The sequence below is a fragment of the Podarcis tiliguerta genome (genome assembly GCF_965153285.1).
Source record: "Podarcis tiliguerta genome assembly, chromosome: 8".
In the NCBI taxonomy this organism is placed as follows: domain Eukaryota; kingdom Metazoa; phylum Chordata; class Lepidosauria; order Squamata; family Lacertidae; genus Podarcis; species Podarcis tiliguerta.
Genome location: NC_139541.1, coordinates 55466027 through 55484444, shown reverse-complemented (window position 1 = coordinate 55484444; position 18418 = coordinate 55466027). Strand labels below are relative to the sequence as shown.

The window sequence follows — 18418 nt, the reverse complement described above, 5'->3', positions numbered from 1 at the left end:
CCATCACTTGTTTTAGGGAACTAGTAGAAGGCTGGGGTTGTAGTCAACTAACTTTTACTCAGACTAGACCCCATTGAAATTAATGGCCTTGACTAACTTAGGCCCACTAGTTTCGATAGGTGTACTCCGTGTAAAAGTTAGTAGAATACAACTGATAGTTATTTTTTATTAACTGATTTTAAGTCACATTTTTAATATCACAGAGTATTAATCTGTTAATGCTTCATACTTTATGATTGTGTGTGTACACGTACACGGCTGTGCTACGGCTCACTTCACTCACCTCCACTTGCCAATGCCTCCTTGCTTTAGACATTCTCCCAACCCTCCTATTCATACTGCCTGCCTCACACCAAAGTTGCTGTTGCAACCTCAGTGGAAGAGGCAAAGAAGAGAGCAGTGGTGGGTGGCAGCTGAGTGGGGTGGTTGCTGGGGAGCTGCCCTGCCTTGCCCATTTCTAGGCAGCTCTCCTGGGGTGCCCACCTGCCTCTGTTTCTCTCTTTCCTCTGTTGGTGCTGAAATGGCATCAATGGTGTTAGGCAAGCCGCAGCAAAAGAGCAGGAGTTTTGGGGGAGCTACCCGAACCTGTCCTGACAGTTCCTCCACGACTTAGCTGGACCATAGACCTTCCCTCTTCTGCTTCCCTTCTTCTCAACCACCAATGGCCAGCAGCTCTCAGAAATCTGTCGTCACGCTGCAGTTCACAGTGCCACCTACTGGCAGCCAAGCAAACTGCAGCATGGTGACAGCCTTTCCTCTTTATTATATGTTAATATCTATCTATCTTGCAGTTTCAAAAACTTGGTTATTTGAAAACACCTATGATGGAATATTTCCCTGGTTTAATTTCAAAGTCTTTTCTTATTTGGCTGCTATACCTAGGCATTGTTTATTGTTGTTCTTGTGGAAGTGCTTATTGTCTATTCTTGCTGGGGATAGAAGATACTATCTAGCTCTTATTTTATTTCTCAAGTTTCGAGCACTTGTGAATATGATACAATTATAGAACCTTAATTGAGTTCTCTCAATACTCCACAGCTATTTTAAATAATTAAGTTTTTCTCTACCTTTTGGCAGCTTCACTATTCAAGTCAGATAGCTCCCCCCACCCTCCCTGAATGCACACATGCACACCCAGGTGGGCATCATTACCTTGTGATCTTCTATCTGTGAGAGCACTGTGTTGAACATGAGGCTGGGTGGAGGAGCAACATTCAAGCTCTGCTCTGCAAGGGTGAGCCAGTTGATGAAATCTTGCAGGGAATTTTGGAACTCGGTTGCCAAGCTGAGGGCCTCTTCCAACTTGGACTGAGTTTTAAAAGAAGGGGGAGAAAAAGCAGCAGAATGAGCACAAAAGGCAGAAAGAAAGGAGCACCAGCCAAAGTTCACAAATGCTGGCTTCTGAGACAAAGACCACAATTGTGTAATAAATGAGAGACTCCTTCTAGGCTGGACCTTCTCAGTCCAACCGATGAACGTGACTAGCATATTAACAGGTCACATTTCAAATGCTGATAACTCTTCCCCTTCATCCAAACCATTCTGGAGCCAGGTTCTCTTCCAACAAAAAGCATCAGAAGAAGAAGAGACCACCTACTGGGGGGGGGGGAGCCAATGTGGTGCCCTCTGGATGCTGCTGCACCACAGTGTCCATCATCCTTGACTATTGACCATACTGGCTGGGGCTCATGGGGGCCGGGAGCCCGAGAACAGCCAGAAGGCACCACATTAGCTTCCCCTGCTCTATTGGACCATCACAACTTACCAATAATGGAATTGTGAAACAGCTGGATTAAAACCAAAGCAAGGTTCTCTCTCCACTCCCTTTTCAAACACACACCTCTTTAATACCACCTCAAGTCCCAAGAGTTCCTCCGTATGAAGCTCCACATGTGCAGAGCCTCGCTTTCCTGCACAAGCTAGGGAATGTGTGGCACTCACACAAGAGTCCCCTGCTCTGCACCATGCAAATGCGAGTACAGTGATTTGGTGATGGGTACACCACCACCCCTCCTGGCACATTACCTTTCTCTCCTCCATCTTCATACTGACGAGGCCCCACTTCTGCTCCAAGAGAGCCACACTTTGCTCTGTCTTTGATCCAGACCCAGAATCATCGCGGCTCAGGAGCATCAGCCTCCCTTTAGCCAGGAGCTGGCTGTAGACCTCCTCGTTGGCTTTGAACTGGGCATAGAGCTCCTGCACAACACAGAGGCATCGTAAACAAGGGATGCTTGGCAGGACAAATTTTCCTGACATGGGGGTTCACGTGGCATAGGCAAGACCTAGTAGACAGTTGTGTGTGAAGACTGCTTCTGCTGTTAGCCAGGTGCACTTGGCTCTGGGGGTTGTCTGCCAATTCCAGCTTCTCAGGGCCAACGCTTCATGTTACTCTAAGCATGTGGTGTGCAGCTACGCCTACAGGTTTTCATTATCTAATTACAGGGGTGGGAGATCCCTAATCTGATCAAGACCACAATCCCTGGGAAGGGGGTCTACCCCACCCAGTCATGATCTGGACAAAAATCACCCTTCCCGTTTGTGGCTTCGAAACTTAGGGGGAAGGTTCCCACTGGTGAATAATCTTTACACCTGACTGTGCACACATTTTTCTCTGTGACATCCTTACGTGTAAAAACTTCACATTTGTGGTGGTCCAGGGTTGCTGATGCCAGCTGATAGCTGAGTGACTGCAATAACATGGAATATCCACGAGTACCTTAGGTAGATACAGCTGTGCACTGTAAGCTGGAATGTAGCTAACCAGGCCTTCCCTTATTCCTTTTTCTCTGGTGCTTTCCCTTTTAGGTATTTCACGTCCCACCTGTGATGCACATTATCCTTCCCTCCCATATTAAGGGGCCATTCATTCCAGGCATCAGTTCGGCCATCACAACTCACCATGTGGGCATTCAGTTGCTCTCGAGCAGTCTCCGGCAGCCCACCTGTCGGTTTGGAGGCAGACAGCTGGTTCTCCATCCTCGTGAGCCAGAGGAGGAAATCTTCAATTTCACCATGGAAACCTTGAGCCTGCAAGGGAACACAAAGCACATGCTAGACTGAAGGGCACAAGCAATTCACTCTGATGGTTTTGGAAACCTCAGCAGGAGATACCAGGATTTAAAAAACCAAAAGTACAGAAATACATTTTGAGGTAGTGACATTAAAAAAGCAAAACCAAAGTGCCAAGCATAAGCTTAGGTTCAAATCCCAGCCTATTTCTAGCCATCCTCTTCTAGCCTAGCTCCCAGAAGTAAGAGAAGCTTTCCCAAAAAGACTCTGGCTCAAAGAACGAATCATTTCCAAAGTGAGGAAGCGGCTGAGAAAGACTCATCTGTACACCCAAACAAGTCCAGCCACAGAGCAAGTCTTGGTGGGCAATCACCTGAACACACAAAGGGATAAATAAATAACCAGGAGGAGGGGCAGCACACACAGCCCCCCCCAATCCCCTCCCCCCAAGGGCACCAGCTGCTCTTCACAACTCCTTTCACTTGTATATTTAACAAGAGAGTTATATCCCATCCTTCATCCCCCCCCAAATAGTTAGAATGGTTTACAAAAAACAAAATAATATAAAAACATAATGTCAACTTGTGCACTGAAGATTCAGTTATTCTTATAGGGAGAACTTCAATTTGTGATAAGGTCTGAAGTGGTTTGTTTTTTAAAGAATTGGTAATTAACTTGCTTAGAAACCCCCTGCAATTGGAAGCCTTCCTTTTTGTAGGGAGACACACAGTCCAAGAAACCCTACAGACCTTGGTGCTCATTGCGAGACGTGCCCCCACCTTCCCCACTCCCATCTCAACCGTATGTGTGTTCAGGTGCATGCCTGAATGTGGCTCCTTTGAAATGTTGGGCGAGGAATGCAAGGAACGAGAGGGCTCTGAAGAGCACCCACTGCCCGCCTAACTAGGGAGGCCAGACTCTCTTCCCAGCTGACCTGCTGAAGGGTCATCTGCAGCTGCTGCTCTCGCTCCTCTGTCTTCTGTAGCACCGACTCCCAGCATGAATTCATTGTCTCCAGGCGGTTCCGGAGACTGCTGGCATCATCCCCTGCGCTGGATTCCAAGAGCTCATTGCCAGCCTTGTTCACTGTCTCCACTGTGGACCGATGGGCCAGCACATCATTCTTCAGCACCTAGTGTGGTGTTGCAGGTGGAGAAGAGGAAATACTTTAGGGCCCTTGCAAGCCTCTGTGGCACTAGCAAAGGATGGTGGATCCAAGTTCAGTCCCTGTCAATCAGCATGGCTGGAGTCTCCTGCATTTTGGTTTTGGTGTACAAACTCAGGAAGCAAAGCACATGAGATGAGGCTTCCTGGATATTCTCACAAAACACTCTCAGCATCATCAGAAAGTTACTGGTAATAACTGACCAAATGTGGCCTGGCAAGCCCAAGCAAACACCCCCAGCTAGAGGAAAGGCTGTGGTTCAGTGGCAGGGCACCTGCTTTGCATGCACACAGTGCCAGGCTGGATCTCTGGTATCTCCAGGTAGGGCTGGCAAAGACTCTTTCTGACATCCTCGGAAACTGCTGTCAGTCAGGGTAGACAATGCTGAGTGAGATAAACCAATTGTCATGAGCCCCATGGAGACATCTTGGCAGAGCTGGTTGGCATGGGATGGCAGTGTGGACCCTGATTCTGGGGAGTGGCTCAGTGGGCCAGAAAGCAGGTTGTTGGGAGAAAGACCCATCTCAGAATCATCAGGCATTCCAAGCGTCAGGGGAGTGACTCCGCCTCCTGCCAGTGATGCACTCCCTTCCCCGGGGAAGTGCCAGCTCAGGTCGGACTGTGGACACGACAGCATCCACCCACCCCATGCCCAAGGGCATGAGTTGTGCCAACATGAGCTGACCCAGCTTTCTCATAGAAGTTCTTGTTTGCTTGCCCGGCCCTGTGGCTTGGGACAGGACCCACACGAATGACTGTGCCCAGCCAGCTCTTCAGAAAGGGACGCCAGGGGGATATGTCACATGTTGGGACAACATCTTCACTTATGCCTAGCCATGAACTCCACAACCCCTTTTAAGCACCTATCTACACTCATGTCTGTGCCCTGCAGTGAATTCTGGAAGAAAGCTTTTGGAATAACTGCTCTGAGAGCCAGCATTGTGTCCGTAAGTGGGAGCCAGGCCACCAAGGGTCTACCTCACTTAAGGCAGCTTCCAGTGTCATCCGTTGATGCTGTTCTCATAATATTCCCAGTCCTTTCCTCAAAGCAAGCCTCCGATTCAGCTATAATGACACAGCTGCAGTGACAGCCCAGAAAGATGGAAGATTCCTGGGGCAGGATATGGAGGAGGGGGCACTTTTGTCATTCAAAAGCTCTGCAGTGGCCCAATGGCAAAAGGACAGAAAGGAGCTGACTTAACCAGATCTTTGGCCCATGCAGCCACACACTGCATTTAGCAGCAGCTCTCTAAGGTCTCAAGGAAATTTTGTGAGCCCAGTCACTAGAGATGGGCCAGGACCTTAACCTGAGAACAGACACATTCTGCTGCCAAGCTGGACTCCTCTCACTGAAGGACAGAAACAGGGAACTCTTTGCAAAAAGCAATCTGCAAGTATTACTACTACTACTACAAAAATTGTATATCGTCCTTCATCCATAGTTTTCAGGGTGGTTCACAATGTAAAACCCCTTCCCCTGTACTTACATGGTGCTTAGCTAATTCCACCTCAATGACTTTTGGGTCGCCATTGATGGGCCTCTGGGCATCCAGCAGCTCTTCGGTGTGGGTCAGCCAGGCCATCAGCTCAGCCAGCGCATGTTGGAACTGGCCAAGGGCCAAGAGGGCACCTTCTAGCTTGTGCTGTTTATAGACAAGGTGAGAAGAGGAATTTCTTTTAAGAAAACAAGGTTAGGTGTGTGTATATTTGTTTTATAGGATTTTTAAAATCCCATTTTTCTATGCACCAAGGAGGAGCACTTAAAAGTTGCAGTACTGTAAAAATAGTGCAAAGTATACCAAAAACAGGCAAATAAATAACAGGACCCAACAACAAGTACAAATAAAACAGGAAGACAGAAGGCAAGCAAAACATCAGCTTAAGCAGGAAAAAAAAGTGTTTACTAGATGACAAAAGACCATCAGCACAGAAGCTGCACAAATCTCTAGCACTCCAGTTAGCAATGGGACACGCAGTGGAGGGCCTGGCCAGGCCCAAGGAGGAAGCAGCAGTGGCAGCCCTCAAGGTAACCCTTTGGGGCTTCAAAAGGTGATAGCCAGCCCCTTTAATTGAACCTATGCCATCTTCAGATGAGCAAGGGCTTTAAAGGCTTTACCCACACCTCAGGCCCTGGCAGTTCACCCACCATACCTGCCGATGGGCTATTTTCTCATTCAGGTTCTCCCACAGATGCTTCAGCTCCGTCAGAGGCTCCCGGATGATGTCTCGGTCTGTCTCATCCATGGCTTTTTTGAGCATGAGCCCTCCCTGGTGATTCAGTTTCTCCATCTCGATCTGCTGCTGGTAAACTTCCATTTTAAATTCCTGTCAAGAAGGAGAAAGCAGGGAGTTTCACGCTCAGGACTGGGACTGGTGATTTATTTAAAGAATTTATAAACCGCCCACCATTTGAAAATACCACAGTGCACAAACACACGCACCTTCATCTCGTTCAGCTGCTCTTTGACGGTGTTGAGATCCGTCCCCACAGGGGGCATGTTGCAGAGTTTGATCACTGTGTTGTCCAGCCAGTCAAACATGGCCTGAAAAGGGAGCAGGCCCACAAATGAAGGGAGACCCAGCCAGCTACCACCCAGTGGCACAGCGTTCTGGCCTCCATGAAAAGAGTCAGCACCCAGTTCATAATCCTTTCCCTCAGCCTCTCCTCTTTCTCACAGGCTCAGCTACTCCTCTGAGATGCCTGGCCCTTAATACAAAACAACCCTGCTGGGTCAGACCAAAGATCCATGTCCAGCCTGGCATCCTGTTCCTAACAGTGGAAAGCTGACAGGCAAGGTTTGGATCATCCCCTGCTGCTTCTCCCCAGTGTCAGCCACCCTAAGGTAGACTGCCCTTATACATAGAGGCTCCATTTACAATTATTATATTAGAATCAGGCCTAAATGACATGAAGCAAGGTCTTTTCTGTAGTGGTGCCTGATTGTGAAACTCTCTCACTTCAGGTGTGCAGATTGCTACAACTTTGCTGGGATTCCACCACCAGGTTGAAACATAGCTGCTCTCTCTGCTCTCTCTCTTTAGCTATTCTGCCCAAGGTCTAAGTGCTATTCTGAGATGCTGTCATTTTTGACTAATAATTCATAACTGGTTTCAACAGCAGGTATGTTCCTATTGTTTTACTGATGTCTTCGCCAACCTGGTGCCCTCTAGATGTTTTGAACTATAACTCCCATTAGCTCTCAACCAGTGCCAATGGGAGCTGGAGGGCACCAGGTGTGCAAAGGCTGGTGTATAAGAACCTTAATTAATAAACTAAAATGACACTGGCCCTCCCACCCTCCAAGAATCTGGTGTTCCTCCGACTACTCTGTGTTGTTTATGCATTAAGCCTGGCACCACAATGAAAGATGCTCAGAATTAAGAGCCGGAATCCGTTTCAGGCAGTAGCTAGAAATGATCCCTGCTTTCCTTAGGAAGCACCATGGCTCAGTGGCAGAGCAGCTGCTTTTCATGCAGAAGGTCCCTGGTTCAATCCCTGGCGGCAGCTCCAGGTAGGGTTGGGGGGCCTTCCTGCTTGAAATCCTAGAGAGCCAGTGTGGATGGACCAATGGTCTGGTAAAGCATCTCCCTTGCCTCTGCACTTTCCCTACCCCTGCACATCACCTCCCCCTCCACCCGTTGTCACCTGCAGCGTATCCTGGTACTGCACTGCCGACTGCATGGCCTCCTCCAGCCGCTCCAGCCGCTCCTTCCAGGTTTTGTTCAGGTTCTCCCAGGCACCGTTCATCTGCAAAAGCAAGGAGAGGTCATTGGGGGCTGGGCGTCTTGCCAGTGTGGGAGCCAGTTAGGCAGCACAGTGCACAGGGTTGGATTCAGACAGGGGAGCCGCAGGCACCAAGTCCTGGTCAGCCCTGGAGATCATCGCATGTGCCTTTCTTTATTCAACTGACTCTCATGCCTGCCAAGTGGCAGCCCAGACTATTGCCTGCTTTTCAGGAATCTGTAAAGGAACATTTTTTTTGGGGGGGGGGAGTGCCCTGGGCTACCTGTCCCCTGCCTGCTCCGATATCCCATTTGCAGCACAGGTAAGCTAAGCTGGAGAACACACTTGCTAAGTATGGGTGGTGTACTGATGCCCCCGATTCACTTTGCAGGATCCCTGCCTTCCTGGCCTCCCAATCTGACAACGAAATGAGAGCAGCAGCAAAGTTCTACTGCAGACATGTCTCTTCATCAGACTGAGGAGGTTTCAGCAGTCCTCTGTGCCATAGGCTGGTTTCTACACACACTCCCACAACCCTCTCTATTCTCCATCCAGGCAAACGAGAGGCATGATCAGGGTTCAAGGACGTGCCTCTAGCAAGGCAGCAGCAGCACTCAAGGAGAGTGTGACACCAGGCTGGCGAGAGGATGTGTGACTGAGGAAGGGTGTGTGTCTTGGGGAGAGGTCCAAGGGCCAGAGAGAGAGGCCCAGGGGCCACAATTTACCCACCTCATCTATGCTTTTCTTCACTTCTGGTTTTTCTGTCTCACCGCAGGCAAAGATCAGGTCAGTCCCAAGAATCCGGATGAACTCCAGTTCTTCATGCAAACTGTCCGTTTCCTCCTTGATTGTCTGCAGGATTAAGGTCAGCACAGTGGTTGATGTTTTATTAGCAAGCACTGCTCCAAAATGGCATCTGGGTTGCCAGAGTGACTCACAACACACATTTATAAGCCTTCTTGTTTATTAAATTGCACTTCTAATCAGAGATTAAATTTCTAAAGAAAAAAGGCAGGAAGCTCAGGCAGCAGCACACATACCTTGCTATAACAATATGCAAGGCAGTTGCCAAAGCTGCTAAATGCAGAGATTTTAAAGACCGAAGAACAGAAATCTGTTCTGCTTTTAAATAGGATTATTTGAATCATTTTCACCTTGGGAGGTTTTCTATTTATTGCAGGTGAGCGTATTATTCCATGCCTTGCGCAGCAGGCCATTCCGTTTGCCTACCGCAGAAATGTTTGCCTTTGCCATCCTTACCTCTGCTGCTTCAACCTGCTGCTTGATGATGGATGGGTCAATCCCCGGACTCTCCAAGTCATGGACAATGTCCTGTGTGTCTCGGATGGTGGTCAGGAGGGCAGCCATGTCATACCAAAATTTCTCTGCCAGTTCCAAGACATCCAGGAATTTAATTTCACGTTCCTCGGCCCGGGCTTTGATGTCCTCCCAGAAAAACACCATTTGGTCTAATTTATCCTGGATTTCTGAAATGGAGGAAACATCACAAACCAAAATAATGAGAATCTCTTTCCGTTGGGGTGGGATATAAAAATTTGCATGACAAAAAACCGAAAGGAGGGAACATGTGACAGTTCCAATCCCCCTGACCTTTGGCTGCCAGGTCCTTGTCTGCACCTTGCGACCGTCCAATCAGCTCCTCCCCGCGGCGTTTCAGGGCCTCAAAGGACGGCTGCAGCTTCTCCAGCTCCATGGTGGCATTTTTGTTGTCGCCAATGCACTCTCGGATCTTCTCAACCTCAGCTGGGATCAGTGGAGGCATTCGCAGGCGGGAGGAGAGGGACTCCAGAGTCTCCAGCATGGGCTCAATCTTGTCATGGAACTGAGCAGGAAGGAGGAGGAGGCTTAGCAAGGGCACGACTGAGAGGCTGCACTGAACAGCCCACAGGAATCTACAGGCCCTTCAAAAAGGAGCAGCAGAAGCAGCGCCTCTTGCAATCAGCACAGGCTTCTAGCCCAACACTCTTATGTATGGTTAGATGCATAGTTTATCTGCTGTGTTGCTATTACTATTTTTTAATTTTTTTACTGAATGTTATGGTTTTGATAGACTTGCCCGTAACCCACCCTGTGATCTGCAGATAAAGGGATGTACAGAAATTGACTGAATAGGTAAATAAATGCATGTCAATTTCATCCCAGAGGTGGCTTCCTGTTTCCCCTCCCACCACAAAAGGTTGCTGTCATGCCCCTCACTGAACAAAAGCAACATCTATATAGGTTTAAGAGTTTGGTCCATAAGGCAATTTTAAACTTTATTTGTGTGGGTGTGATTTTTGACGGCAGATGGATTCCTGGTTTGGTTTCATAATCCAGAAAGCTTTCAGAATAAAGGCTTCCCCTGGAAGGAATCTGTCTGGATACTGGAATACCACCCACTCCCAAAAATGACATGCACAGGGATCTTAAGATTTGAGTCACCTTACTTAGCCCTAACTGAAGTTGTTTTTACAGAAACCAAATCCATTCTGAGCAAAAAGATGGGCAATCCTCTGACATCACAATCCAACTGGCACAATCCTGCACAGCTTCAATCCTGTTTCAACTGGCACAATCCTGCACACCTTCTCCATTCATGTTGAGTGCAGTGGTGATGAGTGAAAGCCAAGCGATTCCCAAAGTAAATGCCATCTCAGACTCAGCAGGTGCTCCCGAGATAAGCCACTATACCCTCAAGCTGCGCCCCCTCTCCATCCAGCAACATGGGCATAAAACTGGCCTGCCTCACAAGGCTGTTGTAATTTAGAGATAATGTATGCAGAATGCTCTGAACCCTTCAAAGAAGTGCTAAGAGTCACCATAATCAGATGCATGAAATACCAGTGTGCATACATAGAACAACCTCCCCCAACCTGGTGCCCTCTAGTGCAACTCCTACCAGCTCCAGCCAGCACAACCTCCTCATTCCATGTCACAAACTGTTTTTGACATTCCCCACAGTTGCAAAAGCAGCTAGTCATGGGGCATGGCTGAGAAGCTGCTGTCTGAGAACCAGGAGTGAATCACACAGTCCTTTGGATCCTGTCCATTAGCTGCATCATTCCCTCTTCAAAAACAGCTCCTCAAAGAGCAATCCAAAATTAGCTTAGATGAATTTGCAGCGATGGGCATGTTGCGGGGGTGCTCCTCCTGAGAACACACTTATAGGGGGAGGGAGGGAGGGAGGAAGGGAGGTCCAACTACAGAGCTACAGGGATTCTGCTTCAACCGAACAGCAGCTGAAAGGCATAAGGCCAAGAGCAAACCTTTGTGGGTTGCCACCCCTTCTGAAGCTTAATGCTTTCCTACCCCACTGGCTTTTCTGCCTGGATCAAAGTCTGCAAAAAGACTTCCAAAGAGGGGGGAGTCCACTCCTAATTGAGCCAACCGTTTAACTTTTTGATGTACTTTGAAAAGAATTCACACCAAGGAATTTAAATACTGTTGCACCTGGGAGGTTTTTAAGCTTTACAAAATAAGGGAGGGTGTTTTGTGGTTCAAAAACCCAACAGTACTTCCAGACGACAGTAGATACATGCAAAAAACCACTTTGCAAAGAAGGGGAGCGAAATTGCTAGCCAATGAAGACACCATCGTTTCTGGTAAGTCAGAGGGGAGAAGGATTGCAATGTGATGAAGAGGAGGGATTCTTACCTCTCCAATCTGTCATGGTGTGGTGCAGTCAACACAACAATGAAATGTGAAGAGCACGCAGGGAAGACGGGAACAGGCACCGAAACACACAACAGGGAACAAAATCCACAATGGGAGGGGAGATGAGACGGGAAATGGAGGAGGAGGAGGAAAAACAACTCAGAGTTAATATATGAGCAAAAACCAGAACGTGGGGGGAAATAAAAATGTATTGTTTTATTCAATGTATTAAACAGATGAAACACAGAACAAAACCTAGGCTAGGGTACCATAGATTAACAATGGTTAAAGTTTTACCAGCTAACTTCCAAATAGCATGCAAGACAATTGCATGGGGTGGGGGAGAGTCTGAAATGAGTTGATAAGAACAATCTGTATGATTCCTGGCTTAAGCTCAAAATCACATGACACAGAAAAGGAAATTAGCAACAGCAAAGGGATTTGTGCCTAACAAAAATCCTTTGCCAAAGTTAAATGTAGTTTCCCCTTGCCCTGATCTCATCCCCACCACCACTGCTCTGGTCAGGTGAGAAAATGGGTTCACTCCCCTAAGCAAAGGAACTCACTGCCTCCTATGTCATGGGCCAACCCAGCCCTTGCCCAGCAGTTATTTGCTTCAGCAAAGGACCTAAAGAAATTTTTTGTCCAAGGCTATTAGCAGAGTTGGGGAAGGCGGAGGGTTGTTGAGGATCCTGGAACAAGAGAAAGAAGTTGTGATTCTGTGATCTAGTTGAGATTCCTGCACTGCAGGGGGTTGGACTAGATGACCATCAGAGTTCCTTCCATTTCTATGATTCAACAACCCCTGCCAGTCAGTGTAGACAATACTGAGCTGGCTTGACTAAGGCAGCTTCTTCTCTGTATCGTTCCAATTTTAGTATATGTGCTGCTGAAGCGAGCACAACTAAGGCAGCTTCTTATGTCGGGTTGAGAAGTTGGTAAGTCTAATGCATTTGTGGGGACTGTGATCTTTCAAATAGGTGAGGGGGTGGTGGCTAAGTATATCCCCCTCCTCTTCTACAGTGAGGGCAGATTGCAAACAATCTCCACCTAAGCCCCCCATATGATACCCACAGATTGCATTGAATCATTGAAGGATGGAGCCAGGGAATCACAAACCTGGGTTGACTGTGAGACGGCCTCGTCCATCGCCAGAGCCCGTTGGCGGACATCCTCCTTGATGCGGGAGTACATAGCTTCTGCCGTCAAGTATTTCTCCTTTACCATCTCTCCTTCTTCTGGGTTCAGCTCACTTAGCTGTGGCCCGATTTTCAGCAGCTTATCAATATGGGGTTTGTGTTCTGCAATCAACTCTCTCAGTTGCTGCAAAGCGAAGAATTGCAATGAGACTCAAAGATGATACCTCCTGCTTTATGCATTTCACTACACTGTGATCCCAGGTTCACAAATCAAACAAAAGAGCAGATTCTGCAATTAAACCAACTGCGTTTATTGGCTCCAAAAAGCTAAAGAACTTGTGTTTGCTCAGCATCGTGTTATAAGATGCAGAGACCATATTAACCTCAAGCCGTAATGCTCAAAGCCAGCCTGGTGCCCTCCAGAGGTGTTGGACTACAATTCTCATCTCCTGCAGCCAGCAGACTGTGCTAGCTGGCGTTGGTGGGAATTGTACTTCAAAATATACTGAATATATACTAAAATAAAGTGTGGAAACACTGGGTAGAATTCAAGGTCGCACTAATGCAATCATTCCGTCAGCGCACGCATTTCTGCTAGCCAGATGGAGCTATCTCCCCTCCCCCACCCCCAGTGCCTCTCTGGGTTTCTCCCAAAAACTCCAGAGTGGAATTGGGAGAGGCATAGGGTGCACAGAGCAGTCTCACTGTGCTAGTGGGAATCCTTGTGCTGGCTTCTGCTACTGCACTAGGTTAGCTGAATCCGTCCCAGACAGAATTCATAATCTGCATTGCAGAGATCTTTTATCACTACATGATTCAGTAACTACTTCTACCGTTTTCAGCAGTAAGATGAGGGCATTGTGATGCCCTCTCTCTGCTGCCTTGGGTGATCCAAAGGGGATCCAAAGGGGATTGCCAGGGCAAATTTAACTGTCTTTCCAAAATTCCAACAGGGCTTTGGGATACAAAACCCTCACCCTCCTACCCAACCAATCACTAACTCCAGTCTTTCCCCTCCCTCCATTCCCTAACCCACTTGCTTCTCTAGTTGACTGCTGCCCAGTTTCCACATGTTCTGCTCACCAACCTCCCTCAGCTTGCAAATGTCCGCTTGCAAACAACCTCCATCCCTCAGGAAGGGCCCCTGGCAAAGCTCAGCAACTCTCCAGAAGCCAAATGGTCTGCACATTTGGGGCTTGCATTATCGCCCGAACACAGAGGGACTTTTGCTTGCTTCTCACAATCAGAGTTCTAAAGGTCTATAGTTTTTTAAGCTACAGATTCATACCATGGGTGTCTGCAGAACCTTTTTTTGAGGGGAAAGTCAATGCAAAGTGGGGAGCAGGCTATTTCCCCCCACCACAAGCACAAAAGAGAAAACTAAAGCCTGCAAATTTAGCTTCATATCTCAGGTTATACAGGTGTGAGATACTTAAGTTTTACAAAACTGAAAGCTGGTGGTCTGAGCATTCATGATTCTCTCTCATGCGCCCAGCCCCTTCTTACCCGCATATCTTCCTGCTGCTGCTTGAGGTGCTCGTGGTCAATGGCCAGAGGGGGCAACTGCCCAATCAACACCTGCGTCTCTTCCAGCCAAGGGTTGAGCTCTTCGTAGGTCTCCCAGAACTGGTTGACTAAGACCTGGGCGCGCTCCAAGCGGGCGTAGCGCTCTGAATTGAGGTGGCTGATGTCATCGTACTGCTTCAGAAGACACTCCGTCTTCTCCTGCAGGAAGAGTAAGATTAAGATGTGAAGCTCAGAGAAGAGGTGCAAGGATTAAGAGGCCTAGGAGATGCCGGGTGATGGTTTTCTGATATGAGTGGATTATGTTCCAGTCTGTTTTCCTAAATAAATCTCCCCATACTGCCTCTTGGGCCATTCACATAGCTCTTGCCACTAGCCAACAGGCACACATCACTTGGTACTCTGCATTTTGGATATAATATACTTTAAGAGGAGGGGAAATGGTCTATCTGAGTCAAAGAACAAAAGCAGATGCATGGAGCGGATACCAACTGGATTCTTTTTATTTATTAGTTTTATACCCCACTTTTCCTTCAAGGAGCTCAAAGGGGTGTATATGGCTCTCTGCCTCTAATTTATCCTCACAACAATCCTGTGAGGTAGCTTAGGCTCAAAGATGATGACTGGCCTCAGGTCATCCAGTGAGCTTCTTGGCTTAAATTTGATCCCTGGTCTCCTAGGTCCTAGTCCAATATTCTAACCACTACACCAAATCGCCTTTTGCTTCGTGCTAACTAGATATTTCTACCTACTGGCTATAAATGCATGATGCAACTTCCAGTAGCTAAGTACTAGCAAACAAAAAACAAAAAAACTTGGTTAGCCCAGGGGCAGGACCACTGAAAACATGCACAAGTACAACAAGGCTGGCCCCTGGCTGAGTGTTGCCCTCTGCAGCTTTCTTCTCTCTCACTAGAGCAGTCTTAGCCAACCCAGTGCCCTTTGGATATTTTGACCTACAACTCCCATCAGTCCCAGCCAGCACTGGGGGCTGCTGGGAGTTGTAGTGCAAAAGCAACTGGAGGGCAGCAAGTTGGTGCATGCAGGACAAGAGATTTACCTGCAGTGTGGCTTTCTGTTCTTCCCCACAGGTTCCAAAGATCTCATTCCGCTGGCTGAGCAGCTCGTCCACAGAATCTTTGTGTCGGATGATGTCAATAGAGAAAGCCTGAAAGGTTGAACAAGCACAAAGCAATTTTCTTTAAAAAGAAGTGGGTGACGAGAGACGGCGCAAGCACCCTGCATCCATACTGCAATGTCATTCTTGGCCTGACTGAAGCCATCGTGCCTATACTTATCAGGGCCATAGGGTTCAAGTTTGCCTAACTCTAACCATCTAGTATTATTCAAATCAGCCTTTGCCAACCTGGTAGAGCAAATGCCTTTGGGGTACAGCTCCCATCATCCCTAACCCTGGGCTGTGCTGGCTGATGGGTGTTGTAGTCCAAAACATCTGGAAGGTACCAGGGTGGGGAAGGCCAATTTAAATTTCTATCCCACCCATCCATATAGTGGTACCCAAGAGATAATTAACAACAAATAAGATAAAATACAACTTGAAGAACAAAGCTGTAAAATAAAAAAAACTGCAAAAAGCCCACACCAGACTGGTAAAAAACAGTTCAAGGCAACAGCCCGTTAAAAATAATGAGAACAGAATTGGATGCAATATTGCCCTGATACAGTCTGTTCTGCTAAGCTGAAGTCCAGATGCCCCCACTTCCCCCCAAAAATATTCTATTTCAACTCCCTTGTCCACAACACCCCATCCAATCTGCCCAATCTGAACAGCACCTCAAATTTTATTCAGAACCACCCAAGCCCGCTGATCCCCCCTCCCCCTTGTCCTTCTTATCCCTTTGGAGATCAAAACCCAAACACTGAGTTGGTTCCAGAAAAAGCCAGTCATTATTTAGACCAATTGATATCAGCAGACTATGTAAGACAGTCATTACTAATCTGCCCTGGTGATTTCAATGGGCAGGAAGCATAGCTAAGTCTGGACCTAACCCATGGTTTCATCCATGATGTCTTTAGACCACCAAACGACTCCCAATGCCTCAAGAAATCTCAAGAGCTCCAGCTGATGCTGATGCTTCCATGTTATTCTTCCCTGGAAGCACCCAGCCTCTCTGCTGGCTTCCCAGCACTCAGGGCCATCATCTACTCTTCTGCAACGGCACGGTTAAAAGTACCACTTTGCCCTCCAGCTCACTCCATCCAGCAAGCGTTCAACCCAGAGTCCCGCACCTTTTGGACCTGAAGCTGGGCTGTAGTCTGGTCTTGCTCCAGGCGAATTGGGCCAAGCGCCATCAGCTTCCGTTTCGTCTCAGCAACCCAGGCAAGCTCTGAATCAGCTGCCTGCTCATACTGTCCGGGGGAAAGAGAGGAGAATTTAGAGCTGGCAAGGCACAAACCGGAAGAAGCCTGGCATCTGCCCTTGCATGTGGGGCAACTATGAGGCTGCATGAGCATTAAACGAAGAGTAAGGTGGGGGAAAGGAAGTCAGGCTAGATTTTGGCTAAAGTACATTCAGACCAAGCTGCAGTTTCCTCTTAGCCACAACATTGCTTTCTGGCATATCCACAAGCCCCAATGCTGTTCTCCAGATGCTGCTGGGACTCAGACTCTCCTTAGTAAGGTCAATGGACGGGGTGATGAATCCATCAGCAGCACCCAGAGGGCCACGTGAGAGAAGGCAGCTTCTGAGCAGTGTGTGAAAATAATTTTAAATTCAGAAGTGCTGAGAAATCAAAGTTTTAAAACTACTAGCCCTGTGCAAAGATGGAAAATTCTTAGGAATCAACATTAGTGTTTCAGGCACTTGACTGATCAAGAGATGAGATTTACAGAGTTAATTCCATATCTGAAATGAACGAATGTGTGAGAAAGTTGACCTGAAGTTTATGGCTTTTTGCTTCACTATTCTCGAGTGAAAACTCTGTTTTTATCCAACTCTCCATCAATGACTCACTCATTACCCTTGAAACTGACCTTGGCCTCGCTAGTGTTACTCTGTCCGCAAAGCAGAAGACAGCCCAGAAAAAGGACCACCCAAGACAGGCTAAAAAAATAAACTGATTTTACAAATGTTTGATTCCTTGATAATATGCTCCATGAAGAAACATTATGTTTTATGAGTTGATGTGTATCCTGTGGGTGAGATCACGTGCTTTACTGACTGGCTGTACACATATCTTTAGTTCTTGTGTTTGTGGCACATTGTACCAGTCCCTATTACAGCTTATTGATGGCAGAGTCTCCTGTCATCTGCGTGGAGGAGCAGGACCTATTTTCTTTTTAATTTAGAAGCCTGCCCACTTCTCTGCACCAAGCCCTTTTCCACAGAAGGTCCTTATGAGGGAAGAAACACTAAAAAAGCAAACTCTCAAACTCTACCTGCTGGGACCTCTGTATAGCAGCATCTATTTCTTCCACCCTTTGCTTGATGGTGTCACTGATCATCTTGTAGCGCTCATTAGTATCCGAAACCAACTTATCCAGCCCTTCGCGGGCACGCCAGGGCACCAGCTCCAGGAGGGCACGGCTAACTTCGTTCACAGTATCCAGGATAAGCCTGTGTTCCATCACCTCCTTCTTCAGTTCCTGGAAAAGAAAAGGAAAAAAGGTCCGGTTGTCTGTGGTTGTGAATCCACCTGCCCTTTGGGTTGTGCGAGAAGGGTATTTTTTCATGATCAAAGACCGGCACAGGCCCCCCTGGTGTTGGAAATCCAGGCCTCCATTTGTTGAAATGGACAGAGGTATTTCATTTGTAGTGGAAGGAAAGAGGAAAGAACATTTCCCATCCCAGCAGAAGTGGGCAAGGCATCTTCCTGCCTGTGGATCACAGGCCAGTGTATGATAACAATCACTTTTACTTGCAGGTGCTTTAAACTAAAAAGCAGACATAGCTGTGTCAGTCCATTAAAAAACCCTCCAAAGTCTGCAAATGCCTTTATTAGGACCAATCTAAAAGCTTCTAAACTCTCCATAACTCTTCAGAATATCACACAAAGCTGGGAGTATGGACATTTTTTAAAAAAACAAAACCAAAACCCCAGGGAAGTACAGTAGAGCAATTAGCAAGCCATGAAGTCAGCACTTGTAGACACATTCCAAGAGGAGGATTGCAGACTGAGAAGGTTCCCTCTCTGATACTACAAACAACAGGTTACACAGCGAGGCTCATTTGGTAAAGTA

The 18418-nt window shown here is 47.5% G+C and overlaps 1 protein-coding gene across 24 annotated transcripts in view; it reads right to left on the bottom strand.

Moving 5' to 3' along the window:
- Positions 1 to 18418, bottom strand: part of MACF1 (microtubule actin crosslinking factor 1) — a 291764-nt gene that overhangs the window by 22183 nt on the left and 251163 nt on the right. For 20 of the 24 annotated variants that reach the window (XM_083453050.1, XM_083453059.1, XM_083453060.1 and 17 more), the window contains 16 exons: positions 17618 to 17824; positions 16469 to 16588; positions 15279 to 15386; positions 14201 to 14419; positions 12675 to 12878; positions 9513 to 9744; positions 9162 to 9388; positions 8631 to 8753; positions 7824 to 7925; positions 6619 to 6720; positions 6329 to 6502; positions 5665 to 5820; positions 3947 to 4144; positions 2902 to 3030; positions 2026 to 2199; positions 1153 to 1308 (listed from right to left, as the gene is read on the bottom strand). In XM_083453050.1, coding sequence (XP_083309176.1) covers positions 1153 to 1308; positions 2026 to 2199; positions 2902 to 3030; positions 3947 to 4144; positions 5665 to 5820; positions 6329 to 6502; positions 6619 to 6720; positions 7824 to 7925; positions 8631 to 8753; positions 9162 to 9388; positions 9513 to 9744; positions 12675 to 12878; positions 14201 to 14419; positions 15279 to 15386; positions 16469 to 16588; positions 17618 to 17824 — 2631 coding nt within the window. Of the gene's footprint in view, positions 1 to 1152; positions 1309 to 2025; positions 2200 to 2901; positions 3031 to 3946; positions 4145 to 5664; positions 5821 to 6328; positions 6503 to 6618; positions 6721 to 7823; positions 7926 to 8630; positions 8754 to 9161; positions 9389 to 9512; positions 9745 to 12670; positions 12879 to 14200; positions 14420 to 15278; positions 15387 to 16468; positions 16589 to 17617; positions 17825 to 18418 lie in introns of those variants that run through there. The other 4 variants (XR_014514346.1, XR_014514347.1, XR_014514348.1 and 1 more) reach the window with 2 other exon arrangements.